This window comes from Chiloscyllium plagiosum, chromosome 17, assembly GCF_004010195.1.
Source record: "Chiloscyllium plagiosum isolate BGI_BamShark_2017 chromosome 17, ASM401019v2, whole genome shotgun sequence".
In the NCBI taxonomy this organism is placed as follows: Eukaryota; Metazoa; Chordata; class Chondrichthyes; order Orectolobiformes; family Hemiscylliidae; genus Chiloscyllium; species Chiloscyllium plagiosum.
Genome location: NC_057726.1, coordinates 37353157 through 37380344, shown reverse-complemented (window position 1 = coordinate 37380344; position 27188 = coordinate 37353157). Strand labels below are relative to the sequence as shown.

At 39.9% G+C, this 27188-nt stretch overlaps 1 protein-coding gene and 1 long non-coding RNA gene across 2 annotated transcripts in view; one reads left to right on the top strand and one right to left on the bottom strand.

Moving 5' to 3' along the window:
- vstm2b (V-set and transmembrane domain containing 2B) overlaps positions 1-7277 on the top strand; it is a 66392-nt gene extending 59115 nt beyond the window's left edge. The window contains exon 6 of the mRNA XM_043706888.1: positions 7174-7277. Within this exon, the coding sequence (XP_043562823.1) occupies positions 7174-7238 (65 nt within the window). The 3' untranslated portion in view covers positions 7239-7277. The remainder of the gene's footprint in view (positions 1-7173) is intronic.
- LOC122558382 lies at positions 1-27188 on the bottom strand. Its single transcript, XR_006314116.1, has 3 exons — positions 27050-27188; positions 6307-6405; positions 1-87 (listed from the first exon to the last, which is right to left on the bottom strand). It is a non-coding gene; the product is annotated as an uncharacterized LOC122558382 (long non-coding RNA).

The following is a 27188-nucleotide window of genomic DNA, read 5'->3' as shown; positions in this document are numbered from 1 at the left end:
CTCTGTATTAAATTCACTTGGTAAATCGACATCCAGTTCAACAGAAATACAGGAAGAGCTGGAAAAACTGAACAGATCTGGCAGCATCTGTGGAGAGAGAAAAACAGTTAATGCCTTGATACAAAAATGACACTCCTTTAGACAAAATGAAATGGAAATGTAATGGGATTTATACTATTGAACAAGGAGGAGGGCCTGGAAGAACAAAAAAATCCAGAATATTTTACAAGGTGGGAAAGATGAAACAACAAAGATATCACGAAAGGAAAGCAAACAGAGTTGTAACCTTGATAGTAAAGAAACTATCATTTAGACATAAATTTTCAAAATGATAGAGGGAATCTCTGGTTTAGACAAAATGATACTGGAACTCTGATGTAGGAGGCGTCACCCCCAGAACCCAAACCAACCATTTTTGGTGGGAGTGGGTTAGAGACAAGGGATGGCTTGTACCTTGCAAATCTGTGGTAAATGGAAACTGCTGCAGATGTAAAAGTACAACTGTTTTCCAACAAATCAATTTTCATTTGTAGAATTTCCAAGCTTGATACTTCACTGTGATTTGGACAAGCGAAGTAGATAGGCAAAAGCATGGCAGCTACTGTTTGATGTGGATAAATGTGAGATTATCCATTTTGGTAGCAACATGAAGAAGGCAGACTATTATCTTAATGGCTATAATTGAGAGGGGAGAATGTGCAACAAAACCTGGGTGTCCTTGTACAGCAGCCACTGAGGGTAAGCAGACAGGTGCAGGAGGCAGAAAAGAAGTTGGTTAGTTGGCATTTGCAGCAAGAGGATTTGAGTGCAGTAGCAGGAATGTCTTGCTGCATTAGATGGCAAGTGAGTCCGCACCAGGAATATTGTGTGCAATTTTGTTCTCCTTATCTGAAGAAGGATATTCCTACTATGGAGTGAGTGAACAGCAAAGGGTTACCAAACTGATTACTGGGATAGTAAGACTGACGTATGAAGAGAAGTGAATTGATTAGGATTATTTGATGGAGTTTTGAAGATTTGGTGATGGGGTGGGGAGCGGATTCTCACAAGGGCAAAACATTGTATGATTTTCAGAAGGAGTTTGCTAATGCATTTGGGCTCAATGGATCAAAAAACATGGAGGGAGCACGGGAACAAGGTATTGAGTTGAATGATCAGCCATGATGATAATGAATTGTGGAGCACCAAATGACATACACCTGCCCCTATGTTTCTCAAACATAACTTGTGAGTTTTACACTTTTCAGGAGAAGTTCTGAACTTACCAGATTAATTTTCATTCATGAAAAAGACCGGAGACTCATTTAGAAAAGCAAAGGTGCCCTGTGAGAAAAGTAAGATGCACTTTCACAGAGGTTGTGTCCTTTGGGAGAGTTCAACTGCCTGTTGAAATTGTTAAATGTGAACATTAATGTACATGATAGGTTGATAAACATATTTCACCTGTCAAGTTCATTGGACCCATCAAGCTGTCCAGATACATTATTCTTCTGCCATTTAGATTTTAAAATAAAGTTTTCAGGTCAAAAAATATTGTTTGCTAATTCACCATGCCTATTGACATAAACCTGAGGGATATCATTATAGGGTTGGTATTGCTTGAGTGATTTCACAACCTGTCACTACGTAAGTTAGTCTACAGTTTGATTGACAGCTCTAACTTGTAATAAACTTTGTTGTGAGGCTATGAATATTATCTTTATTTTTATAAGGGATTTAATTGAAGAAATTTAAATGCAGTAAACAGATTTTTACTAATAAAAGATGTAAAAACAACATGGTTATTGTAGTGGATGATTTTAACTTGCCCAATATTGACTGAGACACCCTTACTGCCAGGGGCTTAGATGGGGCAGAATTTGTTAGGTGCATCTAGGATGGTTTCTTGAAACAATCGGTAAATATTCCAACTAGTGAAGGGCCCATATTTGGGGTGGCACGGTGGCACAGTGGTTAGCACTGCTACCTCACAGCACCAGGGTCTGAGGTTCAATTCCAGCCTTGGGCGACTGTCTGTGTGGAGTTTGCACATTCTCCCTGTGTCTGCATGGGGTTCCTCCCACAATCCAAAGATGTGCAGGCCAGGTGAATTGGCCATATTAAATTGCCCAAGTGTTAGGTACATCATTCAGAGGGGAGTGGGTTACTCTTTAGAGGGTCGTGTGAACTGGTTGGGCTGAACAGCCTGTTTCCACACTGTAGGGAATCTTAAAAAACATTAGGCAGCATATTAGGGAATGAGTCTAGTCAGCTGATCTAACTTTCAATGGGGGAGCATTTTAGGAACAGTGATCATAATTCTCTAAGTTTTAAGATAGTTATGGATAAGGATAAGACTGCTCACCAAATAAAAGTGCTAAATTTGGGGAAGGCTAATTACAACAGTATTAGGCAGGAACCTGAGAAATTAGATTGGGGCCAGCTGTTGAGGGTAAGTCCACAGTGAACATGTGGGAGTCTTTTAGAGGCCAGTTGATCAGAGTTCAGGACCAGCATGTTCCTGTGAGAATAAAAGGTGAGGATAGGAAGATTCAGAAACCCTGGATGACAAAAGATATTGAAAGCTTAGTCAAAAAGGAAAAGGAAGCATATGTAAAGTTTAGTAAATTAAATCCCTCATGAGGCATATTAAGGAAACAGGAAAGAAGTTAAACAAGGAACATGGAGGTCAAAAAGAGACCATGAAACGTCCTAGGCAAGTAGGATTAAGGAGAATCCCAAGGCATTTTATATGTATGTTAGGAGCGAGAGAGTGGCTAGGGAAATGATATATCCACTCAAGGACAAAAATGAGGGAATTTATGTATGGAGCAAGAAGAAATAACTGAGGTCTTTAATGAATACATAGCATCAGCTTTCATCAAGGACAAGGACATAGATGATGGTAAGGTTATGGAGGGATATGTTAATATCCTAAGGCATAATGATATTAAGAAGGAGGAGGCTGTGGGTGAGATGAAAAATATGAAGATAAATAATGCCCTGAGGCCTGATGAGATCTATCCCAGGATACTGAGAGAGGCAAGGGAGGAGATTGCTTGGGTCTCAACATACATCTTTGTATCCTGTCTATGCACAAGCAAAGCTCCAGAAGACTAGAGAATAGCCAATGTTGTTCCTTGGCTTAAGAAGGTCAATAGTGATAATGCAGGAAATTATAGACCAGTGAACCATTAGTGGTAAGGAAATTGTTGGAAAAGATCCTTAGGAACAGAATTTACTCACATTTGATAAGAATGGATGTACTGGTGATAGTCAGGATGACTTTGTGCAGGGAAAGTCTTGACTCACAAATTTGATTGAGGTTTTTGAGAAAGTAATGAAGATGATTGATGAGAATAGCACAGTGGATGTAGTGTACATGGACTTTACTAAAGCATTTGACAAAGTCCCTCATGTTAGGCTGGTCCAGAAGATTAATTCTCATGGGATCCATGATGAGCTGGTAAGTTGATCACAAAATTGGTTTGTCGTAGAAGACAGAGGGTAGTTGTAGAGGTTGTTTTTTTAAAGGAGGTCTGTGATCAGTGGCATTCCACAAGGATAATAGCTGGGATCACAATTGTTTGTAATATATATTATCACTGGTCATAGACCTCCAATAAAAAGACCCTCCATAATTACCCTCTGTCTTCTATGACAAGCCAATTTCATGTCCAACTGACTGTGGATCGTATGTGAGTTAATCTTCCAGACCAGCCTAACATGAGGGACTTTGTCAAATGCTTTAGTTAAGTCCATATATATTGCAAACTGGTAGATGCCTGGATCAGGCTGCCAGCTGGTTGGTAGAAGCAGATACAATAACAACTTTTAAGAGGCATTTGGACAGACACATGATCAGCCAGGGAATAGAGGGATATGAACCTTGTGTTGGTAGATGGCATTAGTTTAGAATGGTGTCATTATCAGCACAGACATGGTGGGCCAAGTGGCCTGTTCCTGTCTAGTATGTTCTTTGTTCTGTGTTCTATGTTATATGAGAGAGTTTTTTTTAAATAATAAAGTGAATTCATTGATTGACATTTTGAACTTTATTTTACTTCATCTCAGCATGTTTCCTGAGGTCTGCCCACGATGCATACTTATGAATTGCCATGGTATAAGGGAAAAGAATGTTGAATGGTGGCAAAAAACAAAAAAACAAAAAAACTTGTAGCAGAGGAACAGGCCCTTCAGCCCTCCAAGCCTGCACCGATTCAGATCATCTATCTAAACCTGTTGCTTATCTTCTAAGGATCTGTATCCATCTGCTCCATGCCTATTCATGTATCTGTCTGAATATATCTTAAATAACACTTTCATGCCCGCCTCTACCATCTCCATTGGCAATGCATTCCAGGCACCCACCATCTTCTGTGTAAAGACCTTCCCACACATATTTCCCTTAAACTTTTCCTCTCTCGCCTTGAACTTGTGATCCCTAGTAATTGAGTCCCCCACTCTGGGAAAGACCTTCTTGCTCAAGAGTTGACATAAGTTTGTGCTATGTTGGTATGGGGCTGTAAAAGTCCATGTATATTTCAAACCTAAAGCTATTTATTGTTCTTATTCTTTAGAACTCGTTTTTCAAATAATAATGTCACAAATCTTCATCACAATATTAATCCTGCCCAAATCTACTTTTTGTAACTAAATGAACTATCTAAGGCTATTTTCCTTCAAAAATGAAAGATTAGAGCAATGAATACCTTTTTCTTAATTGTTATTTGTAATGTTTCTCATCAGCTAATTACATTTGGCATTTAATGTCATATTGAGGGAAGAGTTTTATTAATGTCACATCTCTATTTCATAGATGTATTGATAACTATACAAGCATTTTGAATTACTTAATACTTCTACTAGCAAAAGGTGTATTGTCAATTAACGTCAATCTACACATCTTTAATTAAAGCTTTATTCCAAGCTTCTTCAAATTCACCAGAGAGCCAAAGAAATTTGACAGCCAGGATAGAACCTGCATATCACTTGGGAAATCATGAAACTATTGATCCAATACATAGGAAAAGATATATCATCAAATGAGGATCTGACTGAGTTACTGTTGTTGACTAGATATTCACTGTATATTATGAACATAATTCTCCATTTTTTGTATGAAAATGGAAGTTTTACACATCACTAGTTCTGAGAGATGAAGATGAACTACACTGAAGACAAACTGTGTTTTAAATTTCATCCAGGTTTAAATGTCACTGCCAGTAGGCCAGAAGTATATTAGTAGAACTAAAGAAATGGGACCAGAAATATGCCATCCATGATTCATACTGTGTCTCTGACATTTATAAAAATCAAAGCTAAGATATTAGCTAACTCAACGTTCCGGCATGACCCATTAAGCCTTGATTTGTTTCAGACATGATTTTCCTATTTTAGTCAAAGTGTAGGAATGGGAATGTTACGTGGTGACTAATACACCACCCCACTGTTGAAACAACTCAACCTATCACAAACTAATCAGCCTATTGAGAGCTAATCTGAATATGTTCCTCAGCCTACCACAGGACTTGACACTGGCATCCCAGGTTGCTGGAAGCTGCAGGACAATCAGAGGTCTCCTCAGGTGATTCAGCAGCAAGAATTTAAGTAATTTGTATTTCAGGGTGGGATCACAAGGAAAGGGAGTTGGAGGCTTGGAGGCAAGAGCAGAAATTGGCTTCTACTAAACCTAATGCAATGAAGGCTAATAAAGCATTTGTCTTCCTAATTGCTTGTTGTGCCCTTGAACAAATAATCTGCTTTTTTATTTTATGATCAACATGGATAATTTCACATTTTGCAACACTATATATCACCTGTACCTATTTTGTCTAATCACTTAAAGATATCCTACAGAAATAGAGGCCAGTTATGTCCTCCCCATAGCTTATCTTCACTCCCAACATCATCATCAATCACGGACAGATTACACTCATTTTCCACACACGATGTATTGATGAAGACAATAAATATCACTGGCCCAAATACTGATTCTTGCAGTACATTACCAGTTACACTCCACCAATCCCCCAAAAATTGGTGTTTTATTTGTTAACCAATCCTCAGTCCAGGCTAATACATTGCTCCCAACTCCAAGATGCAATTCTTGTGAATAGTCTCTTTTGTGATATCTCAATGAATGGCTTCAGGAAAAGTGAACAAAAATTACATTGATCCAGTCTTCCTCATCTTCCCTGCTGGTTACACCCTCAAAAACCTCTGATAGATTTATCAAATATGACTGATATTTCACCAATCTATGTTGAGTCTACTAACTCATATTGGCCCAAATTTTCCAGTTAGCAGTGAAGGGATAGTACTCACCAATGCCCTTAGCAATTGCTGCTACAGAAGATTTGTAGGCTCTTGAGGAAGCAGATCCTAATTTTGAAATCAGTATCATCTGTTCAATCTACCTGGGATCTGTGACATACAGGCACAGGGAACGATGTCAGAAGTGAGAGAAAAGTTAGAATACACACATAATGTTAATTGAGAAGCTTAAATATCATAAAATAATCTTTAAGTATAATTAATATTAGTTTTAGAAGACTTTAAATGTTAAATGTTTCTCTGAGGGTGTGTGACTCCATGCTTGTGAAATTAGCTTTTCAGGACCAGCACTAATTATGACTAGTCTGTATTTGAAAGCTTATACACACAATTAAAGAAAGCTTAACATTTTTATTGTACTTACATCTGGAACAATCCATTAAAAGTTAAAGCTCAATAAATCAATGATCCAATACAGATTACTCATGTGGAGACAAGAACATGCATCCTACGGAGGTACAGGAGGTCACCAACATCAATTTCTGCATTTCTACTATATTGGATTTCTAAGTGCACATGCACAAATGCATAGGCTGCTGTCACCATAATAACACCAAGCAGTGACAGTTTCATCCTCATTACAACTGCAAATTCTGGGCTCTACTGCCATGCCGTTAATAACAGATATTAACAATTTTTCACAACTGTAATCAGGCCAACTGGTCTACAATTTCCTATTCTCTCTCCCCTTCATTTCCTAAACAACAGGGTTACATGAGCAACTTTCCAGGCTGTGGGAGTATTTTAGAATTATTTAGGAGTATGTTATCAAGTAGGTCATATTACAGACTTAATAATCCATGTACAAAGAAGTCATATTGACCTCTAATTGACATTAACTCTGTTTTCTCTCCATAGATGCTGCCAGATCAACTGACATCTTCAGCACCTTTGGCTTTTGTTACATTACTGTAGAAAATTAAACTAATAATCAGAAACAAAAGTTAAAATCACACCACAGCATTTTAGAAATGTAAATACACTTAATTAAATAAATTTGAATAAGAAAACACAGTAATAGTAACTATGAAACTACAAGATTGTCATAAAATTGTATTTGGTTCACCAACATGCTTTCATGAAAGAAAGCTCCCATTTTTACCTGGCTCATATGTAACTGGTCCTTGTGAATAATCTCATAAGACGTTCAGTTATCCTGCTTCCCTGCTCTTACTCTTTCAATTTTTCAGCCAGCTTTGTGAGCTGAGCAGAAGTATTCCCTAAAGCATTCACCATCCTAGAGCTGTTCTCTCAAGTTTGGGTTTTTCCTGAGCTAGTTCAGCCTTTTCCTCTTCAACATTCATCTTTCTCTCCAGAAAAAAGACTGGAGTTTTACTTCCACTATTTCAGAAGAAAGTGAAGTGTTCTGTTTTTTTTCACTCGTTCAATTCTGCAAGTGCTTCTTCAATCATCTGATGTTGTTTTGGCTGTGACTCTGATGTTGGACTGAGTCCGTAGATTGTGACTACATGAGGTCAGGGCATGCTGGTTGGAAGAGACACAAGCATCTGGAAACATGTGACTGACAAGGAAGGCATAGAGAAGGTAAGCACAAATGGAAGTTTCCTTCAGAGAAATTTCTAGAGCATGGCTTGGTCATAAAATAACATTCTATTGCACAGACACTTGCTTAACTATGTGAGCATTCATTAGGAGGTCATAAGGATGGTCACATCATAATGTGGTCTATTAACTCCGTAAGTATCAGACCAAAGCAGCAAAGAACTGCCAGACAAATTTCAGTGTTAGTGGGCTCAAGGATTCTACTCAGTCGGCGTCTCACCCTGGTGTGGGGTCCACAGAACGTTCATAGTGCCTGGTCTGCCCTGAAATCCATTATAAAGACTATGTATGAAAACACTTTGTTTCTCTACCCGAACATTCACAGATAACCCCATCTGCAAAAGGTAATATGAAAGTGTGCTATGTCACCTTTTTAGACACTTCATAGGAGTTACCAGGAGAAAGGGAATGCTTGGTATCTGACTTCTTGCTAGGGGTTTGCAGGAAAAAGGAAGGGCATGACGGAAATCAGAGCAACATGGTTTGCTCCTTAAAAGGGACAGAAGTTGAAGTCCTTACCCCTGTTTTATTCCTGTCCTCGAATTTCTGAAGTAGACTTTAGAATTCACTGCTCACTGTGTCTTTGAATCCACTCCCAGACAAGTGCAAACCAGCACAAACAAAAATGCTCAGGATGAAATATCTTCAGACAATGAGCCAAGGAACTGCCTTCAGGAAGTACTCCTCAAACTATTCTCCATTAAACACTTAGCACAGATAGAACAAAAATTGGAAGAAGGGGCCAGATGTGTGTGGCACTTCACTATAATGGAAAAGAGATAATAGAAATCTTGTACATAATTCCTAATCATTGTGATTCTTTATTAAGCTTGACTAGATTTATATGTTTTTTTTCAGTTAGCAGAGACTAAAGACACTTCAGTCCTAACATTACTAGAAAATTGGTCAGACCCTCCAATTCTCTCAAAATAGAATCTATATATGGAGGTTAATGAAATGGCAAGGAAGATGATGAGCAGCCACCAGGGGATACTGCAGACAGTAGTTTGCTGTTTCAGAACATAACAACATGGAAGGAAATCAGCATAAAGTGTTCATTCACAAGAATCTGAAACATCAGACCATCCTGTACTTGTAGATTCAGGTGATATCATTCCTAAACAATTGTCTCTTTCAAGGAGAATTGATCCTTTTTTGAAGGAGATAAAAAGTAAAATTGTCAACTTATTACCGAGAATATGCCTAGAAAATACAGCAGGAGCAACTGCAGTCATGGTTAGATAGAGAAGTTCTTCCAAGAGTATTATCCAGCCCATTTCTGGGAAGCAAGTAGGTAACCTCCTATTAGAATAATCAATAATGAAAGCATGTTAAGATTTGGAAATTTCTAGTCAGCAAAGTGACCGCAAAATTTGAGATGAGAAGAATCATAGAGTTAGATAGTTTTCCAATCAGGCAAGGGAGAACAATCAACATGAGTTTGACATGTTTAGAGAGAAAAACTTCAATCCTTAGCAAAGTCCCATGAAGAAGTAGTAAAACAACTTCGAATTGCGAATAAGAAGGTTTCCAGATAGAAAGAAATCTCTAAGTCTAAATTGGATCAAGTTAATATTTAACATGCAGAAACTGTTGATTGATATCATTTGCAGTTGGAGATTGCAGGAGGAATTTATCAGCAAGTCAGGGAAGTACATGAGATGTTTTCAGCCAAAGCCTACTCAACCAGATCATTGGGTTCATGGACTCAATCAGAATACCTTTATGAAGTTTAAAGATGAACATAATAACAAGCTTGAACAACTCAGAACTCAACAAGAATTCCACAATCTGACTGCCCCAACGCTACTTTATTGGAGATACTACACAACCGTGCCTTACAAGGTGAAGACAAGAAGCCTGCAGATTTGCAGAAATCTTATCTTTAAACATCTGCTCTCACTGAAGTGGCACAAGAGAGAGCTATTTGATGGAGGGAAAAGCATTCTTTAAATTCATTTGTGGGACTTGAGCATCGCTGGCTGGCCAGCACTGAGAAGGTGGTGATGAGCTGCCTTCTTGAATTGCTGTAGTCCACTTGCTGTGGGTTGACCCACAATGCTGGTAGGAAAAGAATTCCAGGATTTTGACCCAACAACTGCGTAGGAACGGCAGGATATTTCCAAGTCAGCGTGGTGAGTGGCTTGGAGGGAACTTGCAGGTGGTGATGTTCCCAAGTACCTGCTGTCCTTGTCCTTCTAGATGGAAGTGGTCGTGGGTTTGGAAGGTGCTGTCTAAGGATCTTTGGTGAGCTGCTACTGAGCGCCCGTGGTAGAGGGATTGAATGTTTGTAGTTGTGGTGCCAATCAAATGGGTTGCTTTGTCCTGGATGCTGTCAAGCTTCCTGAGTATTGTTGGAACTGCACCCATCCAGGCAAGTGGGGAGTATTCCATTACACTCCTTACTTGTGCCTCGTCGATGGTGGATAGACTTTGGGATGTCAGAAGGGGAGTTGCTCGCCATAGTATCCCTGATCTCTGACCTGCTCTTGTAGCCACTATGTTTATGTGATAAGTCCAAAGCTGAAAATGTGTTGCTGGAAAAGCGCAGCAGGTCAGGCAGCATCCAAGGAGCAGGAGAATCGACGTTTCAGGCATGAGCCCTTCTTCAGGAATGAGGAAAGTGTGCCAAGCAGGCTAAGATAAAAGGTGCTGAGCACCACCTTCCTAACCTACAATCTTCTTCCTGACCTCTCTGCGCCCTCCCCCACTCCGGCCTATCACCCTCACCTTATCACCCTCACCTTAACCTCCTTCTACCTATCACATTTCCAAGACGCCTCCCCCAAGTCCCTCCTTCCTACCTTTGATCTTATCCTGCTTGGCACACTTTCCTCATTCCTGAAGAAGGGCTCATACCTGAAACGTCGATTCTCCTGCTCCTTGGATGCTGCCTGACCTGCTGTGCTTTTCCAGCAACACATTTTCAGCTCTGATCTCCAGCATCTCCAGCAGTCCTCACTTTCTCCTATGTGGTAAGTCCAGTTAAGTTTCTGGTCAATGGTAACCCCAAGGATGTTGACAGTGGGGGATTCCGTGATGGTAATACCATTGAATGTCAAGGGGCAGTGGTTAGAATGTCTCTTATTAGTGATGGTCATTGCCTGGCATTTGTGTGGCACAAATGTTACTTGTTGGCCCAAGCCTGGATATTGTCTAGTTCTTGTTGCATTTAAGCACAGACTGCTTTAGTATCTGAGGAGTTATGAATGATGCTGAACACTGTGCAATCATCAGCGAACATCCCCACTTCTGACCTTATGCGAGAGGGAAGGTCATTGATGAAGCAGCTGAAGATGGTTCAGCCTAGGACGCTATCCTGAGGGACTCCTGCAGGGATGTCCTGGAGCTGAGATGATTGACCCTGCACAACTACAACCATCTTCCTTTCTGGTTAGGTATGACTCTAACCAGGGGAGCATTTGCCCTCTGATACCCATTGATTCCAGTTTTTCCAGGATTCCTTGATGCCATACTCGATCAAATGCAGCCTTGATGTCAAGGCTGTCACTCTCCCCTAACCTCTGGAATTCAGCCCTTTTTACCATTCCAAGGCTGTAATGAGGTCAGGAGCTGAGTGACCCCAAACTGATCTCAGGATGAGAAAAAAAGGATGAAGGATTATGCTAGAATTGAGGTGATGAAGACCTTTACAACTTCTACTACAGGAGTTTCTCTTCACACAGGGGGAATATTTGCAGCAATGTGAGGATGCTTTGATACAAAGCAAGACATCTTGCCGGAGTGGCAGTGGGCGCAGAGAGGTCAGGAAGAAGATTTGTCCTGCTTTTTGTGTACAGGATATACTTGGCCATTTTCCACATTGTCAGGTAGATGCTAGTGTTGTAACTATACTGGAAGAGCTGGGTTGGGGAGCAACAAGTTCTGGAGCACACATCTTCAATACTATTGCAGAAATATTATCAGAGCCCATTGCCTTTGCAGTATTCAGTGCCTCCAGTTATTTCTTGATATCATGTAGGGTAAATCAAATTGGCTGGAGACTGGTATCTGTGATGTTGGGAACCACTGGAGGAGCCGGAGATGGATCATCTGCTCAGCACTTCTAACTGAAGATTGTTGCGAATGCATCAGCCTTATCTTTTGGACTGCTGTGCTGGGCTCCTCCATCAATGAGGATGGTGATACTTGTGGAGCCTCCTCCTCCAGTGAGTTGTTTAGTTGTCCACTACCATTCACAACTGGATGTGGAAGGACTGCATAGCTTCGATCTTATCCATTGGTTGTAGGATCGCTTAGCTCTGTCTATCACTTGCTGTTTATGCTGTTTGGCATGCAAATCATCCTGTTTGGTAGCTTCACCAGGTTGCCACCTCATTTTTAGGTATGCCTGATGCTGCTCCTGGCATGCCCTTCTGCATGCTGCATTGAACCAGGGTTGATCCCCTGGCTTGATGGTAATGGCTGATTGCGGGATATGCCAACATGAATAACTAACTAAAGAAAAAATTCTACAGTTAATGAGCAATAGTCTGGTTCTTCAAAAATAGACATTCCAAAAAGAAAACAAGAACTTATCATCCCTCTTTGATGACAGGGATCACCAGCAGGAGAAAGTTGTATTTTCAAGTGTCTCTGTAAATCAGAATAACACACAAGAATTACTAATTAGTTCTGTTTTGGCAGTTTATGGTATTGTCTGTGATGCTGATCTTCACAATCCCCAAGATGTCTTGCTTTGTATCAAAGCATCCTCACATTGCTGCAAATATTCCCCCTGTGTGAAGAGAAACTCCTGTCGTAGAAGTTGTAAAGATCTTCATCACCTCAATTCTAGCATAATCCTTCATCCTTTTTTTCTCATCCTGAGATCAGGAGCAAAGCAGATACAAAGAAGAGGGAGAATTCCACTTCCTTCACTTTCATTTCAAGAGGCTGTGATTATTTGAGTCCTGGTGTTTTTGCTGAAGAATCAGTTTTTCCTTGATTCGTCTTCACTGCTGCTACAGTCTTTGTTTGGGTCATAACCCAAAAAGCAGTTGTCCATAGGAACTGTTATTCCATACCACCGAAGAGATGACAAGACAGCTTATAGATCCAAAACATCTTATAAGAGAACCTATTGGAAATTGGACATTAATCCCTTGAGCACACAATTTTTGTGTAGAGTATGGAGGCAGGAATAAGTGGAATATAAGTGCAAAATTCTTCATTATTCAATGTTACTGGTAAAAATGGGTACCATAAAAGAACTTGGAGAGAGATGTAAAGAGAATTATACCTTCACTCTGCATATAATATGTATCTGACCAATAATATTTGTACAATGGGTAACATTACATACGTACAGTTACATCTGGCAAATTGGAGGTAAAAAGGAGTACAACTCCCACTGAAAATCTTGGCATGTCCAGTGAAAGAGAAGTACTTTTCAGCAATATACTAGACGTCAATGACATTCAACGATAATTCTTGACTATTTGAGAGTTTGTTAAGTAAGCCACAGAGTTTTGATGGAGTTCACTGTTAAGAGCAAAGCCAGTGGAATGTGTTACAGCTTTAAGTCTGTAGCATTTTATCTGTTTGTGAGGCCTGTTATTCGGTTGTTACAATGTTCTGATCATGACTGCCATTCTTTCCTCATCGATCATTGCTGTTATGGTTGCTAGGTTTTGTTACATCATGTCAGAAAAAGAGAGACACTTCTAACAGATTTAGTTGAGAGGAAAATACTATTTTGCTGAAAAACAATACACCTTTATTTCACACATGTACTGATCAATTTCCTAGTATTTTACAACTGTACTGACAGTGAAACCATTACTATTTTTCGCCATTGATCTGTGAAAGTGGCAACACTTGTGCCTGCACATACGCAGCTTAATACAGAAACCCAGTAGTTGCTGTCAATGATTCTCTGTTGATCCACTGTTGAGGTCTTGCTATTTAAAAACAATGTGAAATCACTGTGGTGATGTGCACTTTCACTTTTCATGCTCGAGGCATGAAAATGGGCAATGCCCAAAAATGGGCAAAGAAATCACAAGGCAGACAGCATTCTGTTAATTTAAATCATTGCAGCAGGCAGCCAGCAATAACTGTGCTATTGATTAACTGCATGCCTAAGCAGTAGTCGCTAAATAGTGAGAAGCTAGTGCAAGTCAATGTTAGCTTGCACAGTTTAAAACCAGCCTGTATCTCTTAAAGGGAAGGTGTTTTGTCATTGGACTTGGAGGAGATGACTTGGAGGAACTATGCAAATGTACTTTTTATCATTTATATTGATAGTTGAAGGGACCAAAGGCTTGGTTTCTAACATAGCTCACGAGATAAAGATTGATTGGAAAGTAAGACATGAAGAGGACATAAGGAGCCTACAAAGGTATATGAATCAGTTAAGTCAATGGACAAACATTTAACAAGTAGAGTGTAATCCAGGGATTTCCTGATTTATGAATGTCTGACTGACAAATGTTGTTATTCAGCAACGCAATCCAACATATGAACATTTCCTGTAACTATTAATGGCTACCTTATATTGTCCTGCACTGAGATCTGACTTGTGTATAAATCAACTTATGAACGGACTCAAGAATGGAACCCGCTTGCAACCTGGGGACTGTATGGGAAAATGTAAACATTGTCCATTTTGGCAGGACGAATTTAAAAACAATGTAATCCAATTGGTGAGATGGCAGAGGGATCAGGTTTCTGAGTGTGTGAGTAAGGGAGTTACTCTGACAGGTTACAGCTGGGAAGCAGTGCATGTCCGGTTTTTAAAAAGTCAAAAGGAAGCAAGACAAAAGAATTTCAGTTAACCTGCAAATAAGCCAAGGGTCATTAACTTAACTGGTCAACTACCAGTGAACGCTACCAGGACCATCCAAGGTAAAGGTCATAAAGGTTTTACTATCTACTCTTCACAAAATGCTCAGAGACTGATCCATATACCATTTCTTAACTGTTATCTTTTCTTGAACTCACTTCTCATTCTAAATTTGTGTGTTGTATTATTATTTCTTCCTATGTTCAATATCTAACAAACTCACTCCTTTGTTAACTCAAGGTATATGGCTAAATTAGTACTTTTAAAGACATTTAGTCTATTAGAAAAGGGATCCTTTTTTAAAATTAACCTAATTACGAACAACTAAGACACATAAAGGATCCTGTTCACCTCTCCTCACCCAGAAGCCTAACAATTTCAGATATCCCATCTGAAACTGTAAGAAATTGGAAACATCGCTTGGGGATTGTTATAACACAGGAGAAATAAAGGGCACACATGACCAGTGTGCATGCAAAAACAACTTAACACTAAATATTGAACAAAGGGTATAAATGCAGCACCAACTGATGGAACATGGAGCCAGCAGAAATCATTTGCACCTGTTCAGAACCACAATTGCATCAAGTACAAACCCCAACAGCATGAAAGGGAAGGACCCCAATAACAAACATCAAAAACCATCACAAATGGAACAAAGTCTAATAGATGATCAAAGCGGGGCATTTGTACAAACAGCCAGAATTAGGAGGACGTACAGCAATCTCAAACCCACTTCACAGTAACCAAGTCTGGATCTATAAGCAAACAACTGTCATGCTTCAGAGACTTCTTAATTTATCACTTTGCATGATTATATTTAAACATGTTATCGTTCTATTTTGACATAATGTAAATAATCCTGATTTTAGTGTATATTAAGTTAAAAATGGGAATATTGTGGTAAACCTTTAAGGGGCATATCTAAAACTGCTAGCATCAGCAGATATGATATTGTGTACATATTCATGTAATTATAAAATGAGCAATCCTAGAGACCAGGCATTATAATTAACTTCATAAATATTTTTGTGCACAATTTCAGCTCTCCAACTAATTTAGCCCACCTACTTGAGTTGTTCTTTGTGTGGTTGGTGTTTGTGTATGGGAGAAAATACCACATAGCAAGTCTTGTGTTCTTCTGCTGAAGAGGTTGTATAGCACACAGCAGATTACTATAAATTTTGACATAATCTGCACATCTCCGCCAAGCACTCCAAGCAGTGAAAGCATGGTTTGAGCACCCCAATAAGCTGCTTGGTCACATTTTGCATGAAAAAAGGCAACACATTCATTGTGGGAACACTGAGCATCACAATGCCCTTTTGAACAGTACATGATAAAATAACAGCTGTTGCAAATATTGTCTGCTCCAGCTGTAAAGAAATGCAATGCTTAAATGTTCCAACCACTGACAGTGTCACCTGAAGATTGCTCTGAGGTTACAGTTGTAGCTGCAACAGTGGAAGATTTCAGTGCAGGCATTCTCAATGCAGTGAAGAGGGCAGTGACATTCTTTTGATGATCAGCAGGACACAGAACCACATTATACAGGCTTCATGCAGCTAATTGGTTGCCATCAAGACAAGCATCTCCATTATTCATGGCCAACCATCTCAAGGAGCTGCAAGGCAGGGAGCGGTAGATAGTGCAGAGAACACCCTAGAAGAAGAGCATATCATGGAGGCATGGGCCCTTCTAAACTGGTAAGTGCGGTCTGTGGTCAATGGGGTCAATTAGGCAGTCCTTGGCAGTGAAATGGGGGCGGGGGGGTGGTGGGGGGGGAATAGTTGGGAGTTCTTTTACTCCAGTTCTGTATTGGAGAGTATTTTCACCATCCCACAAACCCCAGTCTGCTTGGAGGCCACCAGGGTTTACTTGGTAATCTTCATAGCAAGTGGCTCACTCATAGCCAATAAAACACCAGTGGCAGATGGAAGAGATCCTTAATTGGCCAGTTAAGTGGTTCAATTGGCCTCTGTATAGGATAACCATTTACTAATCTCCCCGCTGCTACAATCTGACTTGATACTAGGGAAACACCAAGAATTCCATGACGTTATCCCTTGCTATTTTATGTCCCACCCTGCCCTCCCCCGGAATGTTAGTTAAGCTCAGCCCATTGTTTTTTCCTGAGGTTCAAATAGAATTGCTTTTTCGATTCCACAGGTGAATATGGAATCCAACTGAGAGTCCTCACCACTTTTGCTACTTCTTGCAGCAGCCTGTCCTGCTTTGTGTGCTCTCTGCTCCTTCTACCTGTTATCCTCTACTCCAAAGGCTGCTTAAACATTTGAATTCACATGGGGTTTATGTACCTAGGGGAGTGCAGAATCCTTGAAGTTAAGACACAAAACTTCTACATGATTCACTCACTCTTGGCTTTAGCAATGTTTAACAAAACACTAGAAACCATGAAGTACTTTTACTAATGGCAATCATCATTAGAAATTAATTAGCAACTAGCCTAAAAATAGTTGATGATCTCTTTAAAAAGTAAGGGTGAATGGTCCTTCCTACTTCTGAAAGAACGTAGTTATATAAGCTTAAAAGAGGGCATGAAATGAAACATTGAACTCCAAAACAGAAGCACAGATGACATTTCAATGTCACTTGCGAACACAGTTCATACTGAGATCTGCATCAGATGTGTGCGTATATATTGAGACACCATTTTGAAACACAGAAGGATTGAAGCACCAAAAATCTCTTTGCAAAACAGGCAAATTTCACAGTATTTTTGTCTGACCATAAAAGCCCTTAAAATTGTAAGCTTTATTCAATGCAGCATATCGCTTTTTAAAAAGTGTATTAAATCATAATTTTTGTTGAACAACCTCTTTGGCCCTGAAAAAAACTAATTTTGTGTTTGTGCAATTTGTACAATCTACATAAAATAATTCTAAAAACATTAATATTTATGTATTAAATTTCAGCTTCAAACTTAACCCCATGTGTGTATCAAACTTTCTGTAAAATAATACAAAACAAATGACAAAGCATGCTTGTTACTTGCTGGTTTGCTGTCTGAAAATTCCTCAAAGTGATCGACCCCTTAGCCTACAGATGAAATCGCTGCTCTCTGACACTGGATAGCTGGCACAAGGGTGAAATTAATATTGAAAATTATAAAATTCACTCCACAAGAATTCTTTGAGCTTTGTGGACTTTCTTTCAGGTCAATGACAAGATATATTACATCAACACTGACTGCAAATTCCAGGCAGCAGCCAGTATTCAGAATCCCTCTTCTGGGTGTTTAAAATGTATGATGCTTTTCTTGGTTCAAGTGCTGTGTGAGAAGGCAGTATCACCATGGTTAACAGTCATTATGCTGTCAGATGTGGACTTGTATGCCTAAAGGAAGCAGACCCCCTCTTCTTAACAGCAGGGTGTAGATTGACAACACTCCATTTCATGAATTAATAGCATGAACTCATGTCTTATCATTTGATACAAAGTTCACAGTTAATCTTTCACAATGCGTAGCATGGATCTCATAAGTCTTTTCATTTTCACCATCACTTCAAATTCAATTTAGATTCTCAATGTTAGAAGCTTATCAAGATACAGCTAAATGAGTATACTTTTATATTGAGCTACAACCACTCGAGTTTTATTAGAAAGATAAATCATTACTCCATTTTCTATTACACTCTCTTACTGTCAGTATCTGTTAGATCGTATTACTTTAATGTGAATAACAAAGCATGGATTTATACTTACAAAAGTGAAATGTCTGTCTATCTGCTGGCAAACATTTTTGAGATCCTTGGGTCAATCTCAAACAAACCTGGGGGCATGATAGCTTGCACCAAGGAATGCATTGCACTGTATACAGAAGTTGACATTCAATTATACTAGGAGAAAGTGAGGACTGCAGATGCTGGAGATCAGAGCTGAAAATGTGTTGCTGGAAAAGCGCAGCAGGTCAGGCAGCATCCAAGGAACAGGAGAATCGACCTTTCGAGCATGAGCAAGATTCTCCTGCTCCTTGGATGCTGCCTGACCTGCTGCGCTTTTCCAGCAACACATTTTCAGCTCATTCAACTATACTACTACCACACAGGCAGGTGGAGCTTTGAAGCTATAGCAGAAGATCCCAGAGCCCTACCTCCATTTCTTTCCTGTTGATACTTTAGCCCAGTCATCCCTACGCCAACCTTAATCATACATTCCAAGAAAGATTGTGATAAATTGAGATCATAAATGCACAACTTTCTTCCATTTCTCATTTATTTTTCTTTCATAATTATTTGAAACATGTAAGCTATGTTTTGAGGCACTATAAGTTATTACTTGGGAAGAGAAACCAACAGACATCATGCAAAGGAGAGAATATGAAGAGGCTAAAGCAGGAAGGCAAGAAGCTGAGAGGGAACAACAGATGCAAGAAGAGCCATTGCTGCAAGTAAGAGTCTGAGAGTCTTGAAGGAAAGTTTCATTTACTATTGTTACGAGTCAGACCAATATATGAAACAGGCATTAGATCAGAGATATCCAAATATTATGGTGCAACAATATGGAAAGAAGAACCATAATAAAAATAATAAGGTGAGGATCTGTAATGGAACAAGGAGTGTCCTGGCCTCTAAGCCAGAAACTCTGGGTTCAAGCTCCAGTCCAGCATTTAATGACCAAGGCTTGGGCTTTTCTGGCCAAACGAGTTGGGTACTGACTTGTAAATCCTCCCTACACATGCTGATGGTAAAATTGGGAACAATTTTTGGTCAGCCATATGATAAAAGAAAATGGCAGCTTCTAGCATTAATATGTACAGTATACAGGCCAAAGAGTACACTGTCACCGCAGCTCAGACTCCTCCTGGCAAGACAGAGCAGTTAGTTGGAAGCTGGTGGGCATTAATTCAGTGCAAACATCACAGGGCTTGATCCCCATTCTGGCTGGGATGGATTTTGGATCTGCCTCCTTGCCCTGCCCATGGTGGAGTTTGTGATGCTGTGGATTGGGCCTGTCTTTAGACTGAGAATTGAAGAGGAACAGTAAGGTATCATTGCCATCCTTAACTTGACCCCCTCCCCCACCTCCCAAATCAATTATACAACTGAGAAGCAAAAGAAACAAACTATTCACATTCAAGTACTTTCTGTGGAGTCTCTATTATTTCTGAAAGGAAGTTTGGCAAAAAAAAGTACTCCTTCTGGGACAATAAAATCAAGTACAACAGCTGAGTTAGATCACCAAGAAATCTTATTTTGATTCAAGGAATAATTTTTAATGTGACGTATCTTAAATATTGCAGTAAATGTCTATATGGATATCAGCAAAGCATTCAACAAGGTTCTGCACAGTAGATTGGTTCGTAAGGTTAGATCACTTGGGATCCAGAAGAAGCTAATCAATTGGATACAGAATTGGTTTGATGGCAGGAGACAGGCAGTGTTATGATTGTGATAGGTCAGTCAGGTGGACCTCACAGAATATGAATTCCCTGATTGGGGTTGTTAACCTGGTCAAGACAGGGACCCCTGGTTGACAGATATAAACACTAGTGTCAGACATCCTGTTCACTCTGAGAGCTGGCTTTGAGGGAGCTGGATCAGTGTAAATAAAAAGTGACAATGATGGGATACCGACCTCTTGGAGTTATTTCAGAAAGTGGTAGTAGAGGATTGCTTTTCATACTGGAGGCCTGTGATCAGTGGTGTGCCACAAGGCATAGGTGCTGGGTCCACAGAGGGACCTATATGCATATGTGCACAGATCATTGAAGGGATATATAGAAAGCAGTGCATAGGGACATTGAGTACAAGAGCAAGGAAGTTGCTCTTGTATAAGACGTTTGTAAGGCTCTAACTGGAGTATTGTGGACAGTTCTGGATGCTATATTATAGGTAAGATGTGAAAACATTGGAGAGTAAACATAAGCAATTGACAAGAATAAGGATCTTCAGTTATGAGGATAGATTGAAGAAGTACGAACTGTTCTGCTTGGAGAAAAAAAGCTCGAGAGATTTGATTGAGATTTTCAAGATCATGTGTAGGCCAAAGAGGGGTAAACAGTACCTATTCATGAAAAGAACAAGATAAAAGGGCACAAATTTAAAATGATCTACAAAAGAAGCAAGGGTCAAGCGAGGAGAAACCGTTTTACTTAGTAAGTAGCTAGGGAATAGAATGCATTGCCTGGAAGTGTGGTGGAGACAGGTTCAATTGAGGAATTTAAGAGGGCATTGGATAATTATTTGGATAAAGACAATGTGTGAGAGTATAGGAGATTGTCAGTAGATAATGGTGCTCATTTAATGAGCCACTGTAGACATGATGGGCCAAATAACAATCTTCTGCACATAATCCATCTATGATTCTGTGATACAGGCCTCAGACAACCAGATGATGGCCACTAAGCTCTTCTCAGGCAATGGGATATCACTCTCAGCAATGCCTCCATTTCAGCTGCAAATGTCCTTTGGGGGTGAAATCTACCATCTGAACTGATCTGGCCTACATGTGACTCCAGATCCACAGGAATGTGATTCGAGTCATTGTCATAGTCACAGAGATGTACAGCACGGAAACAGACCGTTCTGTCCAACTCGTCCATGCCGTCCAAATATCCCAAACCAGTCTAGTCCCACCTGCCACCACCCGGCCCTTATCCCTCCAAACCCTTCCTATTCATATACGCATCCAAATGCCTTTTAAATGTTGCAATTGTACCAGCCTCCACCACTTCTTCTGGCAGCACATTCCATACACGTATCACCCTCTGCATGAAAAAGTTGCCCCTTAGGTGTCTTTTATATCGTTCCCCTCTCAACCTAAACCTATGCCCTCTAGTTCTGGACTCCCCAACCCTAGGGAAAAGACTTTGTCTATTTATCCTATCCAAGCCGCTCATAATTTTATAAACCTCTATAAGGTCACCCCTCAGCCTCCGATATTCCAGTGTAAACATCTCCAACCTATTCAGCCTCTCCCTATAGCTCAAATCCTCCAACTTTGGCAACATCCTTGTAAATCTTGCATTCTGAACAAATTCAGAATGAGGAATTTCATTAAGTGTATGAGTCCTGGTAAGATTTGCTTTCCCAAAATGCAGCACCTCACATTTATCTAAATTAAACTCCATCTGCCACTTCTCAGCCCATTGGCTCATCTGATCAAGATCCCATTGTAGTCTGTGGTAACCTTCTTCACTGTCCACTACACCTCCAATTTTGGTGTCATCTGCAAACTTACTAACTGTACCTCTTATGCTCGCATCCAAATCATTTATATAAATGATGAAAAGTAATAGACCTAGTACCGATCCCTGTGGCACTCCAGTCTGAAAAACAACTCTCCACCACCATTCTCTGTCTTCTACCTTTGAGCCAGTTCTGTATCCAAATGGCTAGTTCTCCCTGTATTCCGTGAGATCTAACCTTGCTAACCAGTGTCCCATGGGGAACCTTATCAAAGGCCTTACTGAAGTTCATATACATCATGTTCAATGCTGTATCCTCATCAATCCTTTTGTTACTTCTTTAAAAAACTCAATCAAGTTTGTGATACCTCATTTTCCACATGCAAAGCCATGTTGATAATCCCTAATCAGTCCTTGCCTTTCCATATATACATACATCCTGTCCTTCAGGATTCCCTCCAACAACTTGCCCACCACTGATGTCAGGCTCACTGGTCTATAGTTCCCTGGCTTGTCCTTACCACCTTTCTTAAACAGTGGCACCACATTAGACAACTTCCAGTCTTCTGGCACCTCCCTGTGACTATCGATGATACAAATATCTCAGCAAGAGGCCCAGCAATCACTTCCCTAGCTGCCCACAGAGTTTTATGGTATACCTGATCAGGTCCTGGGAATTTATTCACTTTTATATGTTTCAAGGCATCCAGCACTTCCTCCTCTGTAATACAGACATTTGTCAAGATGTCACCATCTATTTCCCTACATTCTATATATTCCATGTGCTTTCCACAGTAAATACTGATGCAAAATACTTGTTTAGTATCTGCCCCATCTCCTGTGGCTCCACATAAAGGCCACCTTGCAGATGTTTGAGAGGCCCTATTCTCTCCCTCGTTATCCTTTTGTCCTTAATGTATTTGTAGAAATCCTTTGGATTCTCCTTAACGCTATTTGCCAAAGCTATCTCATGTCCCCTTTGTGCCCTCCTGATTTCCCTCTTAAGGATACTCCTAATGTCTTTATACTCTTCTCAGGATTCACTTCATCTATCCTAGTGACAGGGATAGAAGCACCTGACATATGCTTCCTTATTTTTCTTAACCAAACCCTCAATTTCCTTAATCATCCTGCATTCTCTACACCTAGCAGCCTTTCCTTTCACCCTAACAGGAATATACTGTCTCTGGACTCTCGTTATCTCATTTCTGAAGGCTTCCCATTTTCCAGCCATCCCTTTGCCTGCGAACATCTTCCCCAAAACAGCTTTTGAAAGTTCTTGCCTAATACCATCAAAATTGGCCTTTCTCCAATTTAGAACTTCAGCTTTTAGATCTAGTCTGTCTTTATCCATCACTATTTTAAAACTAATAGAATTATGATCGCTGGCCCCAATGTGCTCCCTCACTGACACCTCAATCATCTGCCCTGCCTTATTTCCCAAGAGCAGGACAAGTTGTCCTGCGTTCATCTGCCTTCCCTGTTAGGCCCCTTGCATTGAAATAAATGCAGTTTAATTGATCAGCCCTACCTTGTTCTCTGTTTTGTCCCTGCCTGCCCTGACTGTTCTCAACTGTACTAGTCTCAGATTGATCTCTTTCCTCACTATCTCTCTGAGTCCTACCACCCGCTTGCCCCCCCACCCCACCTTACTAGTTTAAAAAATCCCGAACAGCTTGAACAAATCTCCCTGCCAGTATATAAGTCCCCTTCCAATTTAGGTGCAATCCATCCTTCTTATACAGGTCACTTTTACCCCAAAAGAGATTCCAATGATCCAAATATGTGAATCCTTCTCAGCCATGCTGGTGAATCCATACACCAGCTCCTCAGCCATGCATTCATCTGCTCTATCCTTCTATTCCTGCCCTCACTCGTTCATAGCTCTGGGAGTAATCCAGATATTACTACTCTCAAGGACCTCCTTTTTAAATTCCTGCCTAACTCTCTGTAATCTCCCTTCAGAATCTCCACCTTTTCCCTTTCTATGTCATTGGTTCCAATGTGCACAATGACCTCCTGCTGGCCCCTCTCCCCCTTGAGAACATTCTGCACCCTCTCTGAAACATCCTTGATCCTGGCACTAGCAAAGCAACACACCATTCTGATTTTTCGCTGCTGGCCACAGAAATGTCTGTCTGTACCTCAGACTAGAGACTCCCCAGATTGACTCTTAATTGTCTCTGGGTAATTAAGGATAGACAAAAAATACTGACTTAGCCAATAATGTTTGCATCCAATAAACAAATTTAAAAATGTTGGAGTCACACCAACGTGCAAGCATAAATGTAAGATTTTGTGATGACTCAGATGTTTAACTCTTCAATTGCATTACATGATTATGGATATTAAATACTCTTATTCACTTGATCCAAATGTACTGTATGATTGTGTTGGTGTAACTTTTTGGTCATGTGATGCCTTGCATTGTAATTGCAAATAATATATGGCTGAAAAGGAGATAGTGACATTTCATTTAATTTGGTGTGGGGAATGTAATGGTGTATTTGTGTTTTTAGGATGTACCTTTTATTTTATTCAGCTTTATTCTCTCATCGGATATAGCATCACTGGCAAAATCAGCATTTGTTGCTCTTTCTTAATGTTTGAGAAGATGATGCAGCACTGTTCCCTTTAACCCTTTCTGTTGTGGGTTGACCCATACCGCTGGCCAGAGAGGGACTTCCAAGATCTTCACCTTGTGACAGTGAAGGATTAGTGATCTAGTTCAAATTCAGGATAGTGTGGGCCTTCAGGAATCTTGCAGATGGCAATGGACTTTTCATTGGCCTGTTGCCCATGTCCTTCTAGTTGATAGGCTTGGCAAGTTTGTTGAAGATACAGAGCTTGCATGTGTGTTAGCTCTAGAACATCATGGCTTTCATGGCCATTATTGTGTTGGAACAAATTCAGAATGAGGAATTTGTGAATCTCCATGTGTCTCCCAATGACCTGGTATCTGAAGCTCCAACTTTCCTCTGAAGAGAATTGTGACTCCTCAATTTAAATGGCCAGAAACTTCTGCTATGCAACATTGTGGGACATATAACAAACCTTAATACTCCTCTCTGAGTCATATGCATCAGAACTTGATGCTGAACAAACTGGTTGCCAGTTCAATAATTGCCTTTATGAAATATTTGACACCTCCTTTGCTGGGGTTTACAGATTCTGATCTGGTGCTATGAGCCTTGTTTTTAGGGAGTGGTCTTTATCATCCAGGATCCATCTCTGAATAACTGTGGCACCTGTGAGTGTCAGAGACTGGAAGTATCATAAGCGCTCTCTGCAAAACCGAGAACATACCAGAAGTACATGAACAAGAGGCGAATTAAATGCCCACTATCATCTGCAAGACTCATCTAAGACCCACACCATGCTGAATATGAACTAGATCACTAATCGTTCACTGTCTCTGGTAGTTACAGATCAGCTGGACATGAGTGAAGTGAAACACATAACTTGGATTTTGCTTGCTGGTCCCAGGCAGGACAGGGGAATACATCAGGGCCCAATAAGAGGGGCCCAGGACTCTAAGGGCTTTGCTGTGCTCAAGTCAGAGGTGGAAGTGCTGTCCTCAGATGAGGGCTGCTCCATTGTGCTCAGGGCAGGGGTAAACCGGCTGTGTTCAGGCTGGAAACACTGAGATCAGAAGAAGGGCAGGGCTGCTGTTTCACTCAATTTAATCTGTAAAATATTTTACATAAAGAAAATAAAAACTTTTCAGAAGCCTGCCTTGAACTCTTTGGAAATTAGTTATTCATCTTTTGCCAGGCTTATATGGATTCATTTTTAAACATACATTCTGGATATCTGTGATAGTTCCTCTGCTCCCTACTCTCACAACCAAAATCAGTATTTATGACTCTAAAGACACCAAGATTGATCTGTCAAATCATCACTGTGGTCTTATTTAATGTTACTATCATGCTATGCAAAGATTTATATGCAGTCTTACAACATTCTGTGATAAATGTTTCAATGCAAATCACGCAGTATTTGAAAATAACTGCATTAAGGGCCTTAAATAGTTCTGCATAATTGAGCTGTACACAATGTTGATTGGGGAGAGGGGGAGAGGATTTGCTTGCTGACTCAGTGGGATCACTCCAGTTAAAAAGGGCTTGTAGCACATAAAGAAAAGCAGAGATTTAATTGAGCTTTGCTTTACTAGTAGGAAATTATAGGCATTCAGTCATTTTACTTCCAAATAATATGCGTATTAAGGAGCTTGAACATTTACTTTCATACCATCTCATGAAATCTTCATCATTCAAATGCCCATTGGCAAATATTAGCAACTTTTAGCATTACAATTAAAATAAAAAGCAAAATTTTTGCAGGGTCAAACCCATGTAGGAGTCAGAAAACGATTGAAAGAATGGTTCATTTGGTCACTGATAAAGAATAAATGAACAGAAAAAAAGGTGAAAGAGATTTAATGGAGGGTTAGAAAAAGAGAAAACAAGTAAGAAAAGTGACAAAGAAACAAAACCAAACAATAGGATTTGACCCTCTGCAAATATTAAATAAGTTACCGGTCACTGCAGAATCACGGTGGGAGGCAGTATATACTCAACTGATGTATTCCTGAGGGAGGATGCTAATGGGACATGTTGTTAGTGTGGGTGAAGAAGGGAGTAAATAACATTGTATAATATAACCAGTAAGAGCATTTATTTCAGAATGACTGGAAACGGGAGGAAAAATGCAATGTATCAAAATAAAGATAACAAAATAAGAGCCATGATAGGGTATAAAAAATAAAAGACTGAAAGACAAGACAACATCAGGTAATGAGAAAAATGCGCAGAGGAGGAATATGAAGCAACAGACAAACAGAATGAATTAACATTTTCATATGTTGCAGAAAAAATGCCACAAATTGCAATCAGTGAGACCTGCTTACATAGCTTGTTCATAGTTAAGATGAATTATCTTGGCATCAAAGAGTTATAATTATTTTGCAGATATATATCCCTTTCCATATTTATTTTCCTCATAAAAACAAATAGCAATTTTTTGATTGGAAAGAAAGAGGACATTCCTGGCCAGCATGAGGCCAACCAATTTATGTTGAACATCATGATGTTATGACTTGGAACTAGACTTTGTGGTAGCAATAATGGTGAGGATGTCACTGCTCACTGTTGTTAAGGATCAAAGTGGCAACAACAACTGATACCTGAACATATATGCAGTAAACTGCAGAAAACCAGAACTTGACGGATTACCTTGTTTCTCTGACTGATATCTGTGATTCTCAGCACCTCAACAACAGGCTGAGTTGAATCATCCACTTGGGTTGAATGGTCTATTTCTGCTCCTATGTTTTATGGTCTTGATTGATGAAACAGTTCCTGAATCACTTTG